At 38.4% G+C, this 5,452-nt stretch overlaps 1 protein-coding gene across 2 annotated transcripts in view; it reads right to left on the bottom strand.

Moving 5' to 3' along the window:
• Window positions 1-2,495: 2,495 nt before the first annotated feature.
• Window positions 2,496-5,452, bottom strand: part of LOC308099952 (uncharacterized protein) — a 3,902-nt gene continuing 945 nt past the window's right edge. Inside the window, exons 2-4 of one of the 2 annotated variants that reach the window (XM_080448843.1) lie at window positions 5,184-5,277; window positions 3,936-4,023; window positions 2,496-3,106 (exon numbers count right to left, since the gene is read on the bottom strand). In XM_080448843.1, the coding sequence (XP_080304969.1) occupies window positions 2,609-3,106; window positions 3,936-4,023; window positions 5,184-5,277 (680 nt within the window). In that variant the 3' untranslated portion in view covers window positions 2,496-2,608. The remainder of the gene's footprint in view (window positions 3,107-3,935; window positions 4,024-5,183; window positions 5,278-5,452) is intronic. The other variant, XM_080448844.1, reaches the window with a different exon arrangement.

Raw genomic sequence — 5,452 nt, 5'->3', positions numbered from 1 at the left:
TCCCACCCCTAGCACTGCATTACTGCATTATTGTAATGTGTCTCTATGTTTCATGATATGATCTTTTTAAAACGGGACCACTTTGTGGCAGTGCGGTCTGGCTTGTTGTCGGCTGCAACAGAGAGTTAAGTAATTGGGTGGTTGTTGATTGCTGTCAGCCTATAAAAGACAGTTTCCTTCATCAACATTCCATCCTGTGACTCTGACTGCACTTGCAGCCGAGAACAAACCATGCCCCGCTACTTTACATTTAACAAGCTGATACGTTAAGAATGGGTTACATACTGTTGTATTACTGTAGATTGGCGTCCCAGATATACAATATTTGATGGGGGGTCCGTGGTCCAATGTATCAGACTGGGTGTACTTGAATTTTGAAAGGTTGACAATCACTGAATGCAATGGGCTGGCTGAGTCGCACTGGGAATTTGGCTTGATGGCTTCCTGTGTAAGTGCCTTATTTTAAAGTGTCTAACTCACCCCATTTAACTAACTCACCGTATTTAACCATTGCATAATTTCTAAATATTTACCAAAAGAAATGGAGCATTAATGATTCTGATTCTAAACATGATGAAAGATGGTAATTTGATGTTCATAGTGATTCCAGACATTTATGGATATTTTTTGGTTCACAGGAAACATTCATCCTGTGTGTGCGTTGTACCGAATGTGAATGTTGAACTGTTATTTCTAAGTTAAACTACTGTACTGTTCTTCAGTTCAGGAACACTACATTTATTATTGTCGTTATTATTATTATGTATGTTTTAATTAACATGAAGGATTTCACTGCTACAGATACATTTGGGATGGCATAACTCTAATAGTTATTGTTAATAACTCTATAGTGCATTATTCAGAGTTTTTCAGTGATGAAAGCATTGTAGTGTAATGCAGGTCAAAACAGCATTTTATTTGGGCTATGTCAATTGTTTTGATAGCTTTTTCAGAGATCTTCCTTTGTAGTTTTCTTTTTTAAAGGTAGGACTATTGTTTGTGTATACAGTTTAAAGTCTGAACACTACTATATGATATGGTTTTATAGTGTTATAGTGTGCAGCTGAGACATTTGAAAACGGGGAGCCTCAGACAACCGAACCGTTTCAGAAAGTTTGTTCTAATATGTTTTATTGAAATTTGCTCAATATATTATTTGTTTTAATAGCCTTTTGCACTAAATCATTCGTTTCTGATTAAACATGCACTATGGTAGCTCACACTGGTTTTTAGTCGTGTGCTGTTTGACTGTCCTCATTTGTGCTTTTGTTGTGACACATGTAATGTATTTTTGTTGCTAATAAATGGCAATAACTAAATGGCTTCACAGTGGCTGCCATTCTTTTATTAAGAGAACACTGAATCAACACTTCACATCTTGGCTGGGGCACTTTGACTACACTGCCATCTCCTGGTACAACGGCTTCTCGCAGTTAAAAAACAAACTGCAGACAGCTCAAAACAATCTAATTAGGATCATCCTCAAGGTTCATCCACATACTGGTACACACCACGATTTAGAGCACTTTAAAACAAAAACAAAAAAGGTTAACGGTAGAGAAGCACAGTCTACATTTAAATGCTGTTCACTTTTAAAATGGTAACAAACAAGGTCCCAATGAATTACCACCCCATTCGGATGCTATCAATGCATTGAGTGGGACATTATCACATTTTATCAGACCATTGAATGGGCAAAGTAGGCGACATACTGACCTACCCGCGATTTATTAGACCATTCATTGGGTGTTAATAAGGACATACTTGGGTAAGACTCATCGTTATTCTGGTGAATTTACAGGGAACAACTCACTTTGTTCCCTGTAAATTCTAAAGCCCCATGGGTAAAAACTTCTTGTACAGCGTAGCAGTGCAACAATCTGTCTTAGGAACTCAAAACAAGTGCTTCTCTGAGTACTTTAGAAAGAGCTCTTTAAAAAATGGCTACAAAAAATGGTTAAATCTTAGCGACAATAAAAGAAATGTAAGGAGTATTTTCTGATACATATTTACTCTGCCCTGCTGCGGCTGTTACCCTGAATTTCTAATCTGAATTAGGCACTTTAAAAGATTGCCGTTATGTTTTATGTACAGAGGACCACAATGGAAATAAGCCCTTGGGCTTTATTGTGTATTGATCCTAGGTGATGCCATGACTGTATGTCAGGAACGGTGCTGTTTTTTAAATGTAATGTCACCAAATAAAATCAATCAATCATGACTTGTGAGTCAGTCTTGTACTGTATAGTCATTGTACGTGTGCTCAAAGTTGGATATACATTTCCACAAGTGTGTGCTTTTCATGGATTTTCTTACCACAAAAGAGCAGACCTTTTCTTGGGCCATACTTTTAATTGCCCACAGATAAAACAGTAGTGTGAAGTTACTACAATTATTGTATCTGTATTTTAATCAATTTCCTTCAATCATGATGTGAAAGTCAGATATGGACCCTAGATTGAGAACCAATGCAATAAACAGTACAATAAAAATAAAAATAAAGTTAAATGTTCTTTCATTTTCAAATACATCTATAAAGTATATACAAAACAAAAAATATATAATTGGAAACATAATTAAAGGTTCAGCTTTTCTTTTCAATTAAATCTCAGCTCTTCTTCACTAGTTCCTCAAAAAGTTCCAGGAAGCGTTTGGTGCTCTCCTGTGTGGCCTGGAAGCGTTCCTCCTCCCTGGCGGCCTCGGCCTCCAGGAACTGCAGCACGCTCTTCTCCTCTTCTTTTCTCCTCCTCCTTTCTCTTTTGCGGGGCGGAGGACTGGTGGAGGTGGACGGCTCACCGTCTTCCTCCTGCTGTGTGAGGAGGAGGAAGATGCTACTCGAGCCGGGCTCCTCCACACGCGTCTGGCTACTACTAGTGGCCTCCTTCACGGGTCGAGGAGGAGGAGGAGGAGGAGGAGGTGACACTCTGCCACCCGAGTCCACATCAGGAGACTGTTTTTTCACCTCACACGACGAGGAGTCCATCACGACGGGATGCTCAATGGACGACCCGTCCCCGACGGCCTCGTGCATGGTTTTGAACCACGCCCAAGTGGTGGGCGTGGCCTCTTTGTCGGTGCCCGCCCCAGAAGGGGCGAATCTGAGCTCCTGCAAGAAAGATAAAAACGAGGGTGAAGGTGAGCTGTGAGCCTATTCATAGGATATAAAGGTAGTGTAGCCGCTGTTGGACCATAAGTAAGTAGCCTTTGGGAACCAACGGTTCCTGAGCCATGTGGCTCATATAGTCCATGAGCCGGAGCCCCAAAATTGAGCAATGATTATCGAAAGAGTGGGCAAAACCATACCTATATTAAATTGTTTATAGGGTCAATATAAGTAAATAAATATATGGTAACCTCTCCACAGGAGCAGCTTTTTCATATTTATCACACATTTTGTTATTTTCCCCATACGTGAAAAAATGACATTTAAAAAAAATATATCATAATGAAACTTCCCCAGTTGATTACTTACATGAAGACAATGATTTATCGTATTACAAGTTTTCTGAAATTGGATATTTAAATATGCAAATTCAGGCATGTTTTCCTATATAATGCCTAATTTGCATATTTAAATATACAATTTCAGAAAACTTGTAATACAACTGGGGAAGTTTCATTATGATAACTATTTTTTAAATGAGGCAATGTTCATCACATGAGTGGACAACGTTCTGGATTTCATGTTTGTGCAAATCTGTATCTGATGTGTCCAACACGAGAGCCAGAATGGCTGTAGAATAATCAGAACACTTTTACCATGTGGTTGTTAACAGTGCAGATGCCAGTACGGATGGTCAAGGGTTCAGATAAGTTCCTGTTCACCCTGAGGCTTGAATGTGCTTCAACAACATGAGAACATCTAAACGCATGCAGTAAAGCAAAAAACAACACTGTGCGCTTAGAATTATGAAGCACATTTGAACGGACCACACCTTATATTTTCTCTTTAAGTTGTCCCACTTCTTGGCCAGTTGAGTGGCGCTCACGGTGTCATCTATGACCATTTTCGTAAGCAGCACCCTGAGGAATGCAAGACAATGTACATGTCAAACCCATAACTTAGTGGTCTCAAATAATTACATGAAAAGAAAGAAGAACTGCCAGCACAACTGCCAAGTCCTTCTAGTTATTTTAATTAACCACTTGAACCCAAGCATTTTGGGGGGAACATTCGCCAAAAATCTACAGGGTGTGAGCTTGTAGATCGGCAATTTTTTGGTGTAGCGGGAAAAATCCGTCCAATTACAGAGCCAGTTACAGGGTAAAATGTACTAAGTTTGATTGATTGAATACTTTATTAGTCAAAAAAATGTTGACAGGAGTACAGTGGAACATTTAGGCTAAAAGTATAGCACGAAAAAAAGTCTTGGGATCTTGTTTACATTGTGGTCCTACGTAACACAATTCATCAGTTGTTGTACTGTTTTATTGGATCTTGTTTAGTCGATACACTTATTTGTTTTAGCTCCTGCTCATTTGATTTTGCTATTGTTGTCTCATCTGTTTAAGGAAAATAGGTAGCTGATATATTGCACTTTTACCTTAGCGCTAGGTATACTCTTAGTTGCTTGTTTTTGCAGAAAATGCACTTAATACTTCTGGTGATTAGTAGTTTTCGTTCCCTACCTATGTTGAATGCACTTATTGTAAGTCGCTTTGGATAAAAGCGTCTGCTAAATGACTGTAATGTAATGTAATGTAATCAACAGAGCATAGAATATTAACACATTGATACATATCATCAACAAATACAAACTATATATATTTACAGAGGAGAAAAGGGAAAAACAGCGGCAGAAGGACTTGTTTCTTAAGTTGTTTTTGATTGATTGAATACGTTATTAACAGGATTATTAACAGTACAGGTAGTACAGTCAAAGGTTATGCTAAAAGGATAACACAAAAAGCCAGAGGGGCTTGTTTCCACTGTGGTCCATTGTACTCAATTCATCAGTAATACATATATAATACATACGATTACAATACAATGTCTGTTGGCAGTTATTTTCTCTTTACATTGAATTCTGTAAAAAAATATATATATACTGTAACAAAGGAGTTATTAAAAGTTAATAACAAAGAACTATGAGGATGTATACAAATTGAGTGATCGTGCAAGTTAAACTGTAAAGAACACAGCTCAGATTACAGCTCAGTGACAAAATGACCATGCAACTCACTCCCAGGCTTTTCTGGCAGTGTGCCTTTTCCCCGTAAACTGGTTGTCATGCGCCGTTCTGAGCTGAATGAGCTGGCGGGTCTCATCATCGGTCCCTGTGTAAGACATTATGATCAGGTGTCTGTCAATCTCAAATGATCATGTTATGCATGTCTCAAAGGCCTATATATGTGTCAAAAGTAGAACATGTAGAAGATTACATAAAAGTTGGTAATACTGGCATTGATATAACACAGAATATGCACTCAAGATAGCCTAGATATAAATGTA

Source organism: Gymnoscopelus braueri (genome assembly GCF_963280865.1).
Source record: "Gymnoscopelus braueri genome assembly, chromosome: 14".
In the NCBI taxonomy this organism is placed as follows: domain Eukaryota; kingdom Metazoa; phylum Chordata; class Actinopteri; order Myctophiformes; family Myctophidae; genus Gymnoscopelus; species Gymnoscopelus braueri.
The sequence above is the reverse complement of the archived record's forward strand: the minus strand, read 5'-3'. Positions and strand labels throughout refer to the sequence as shown.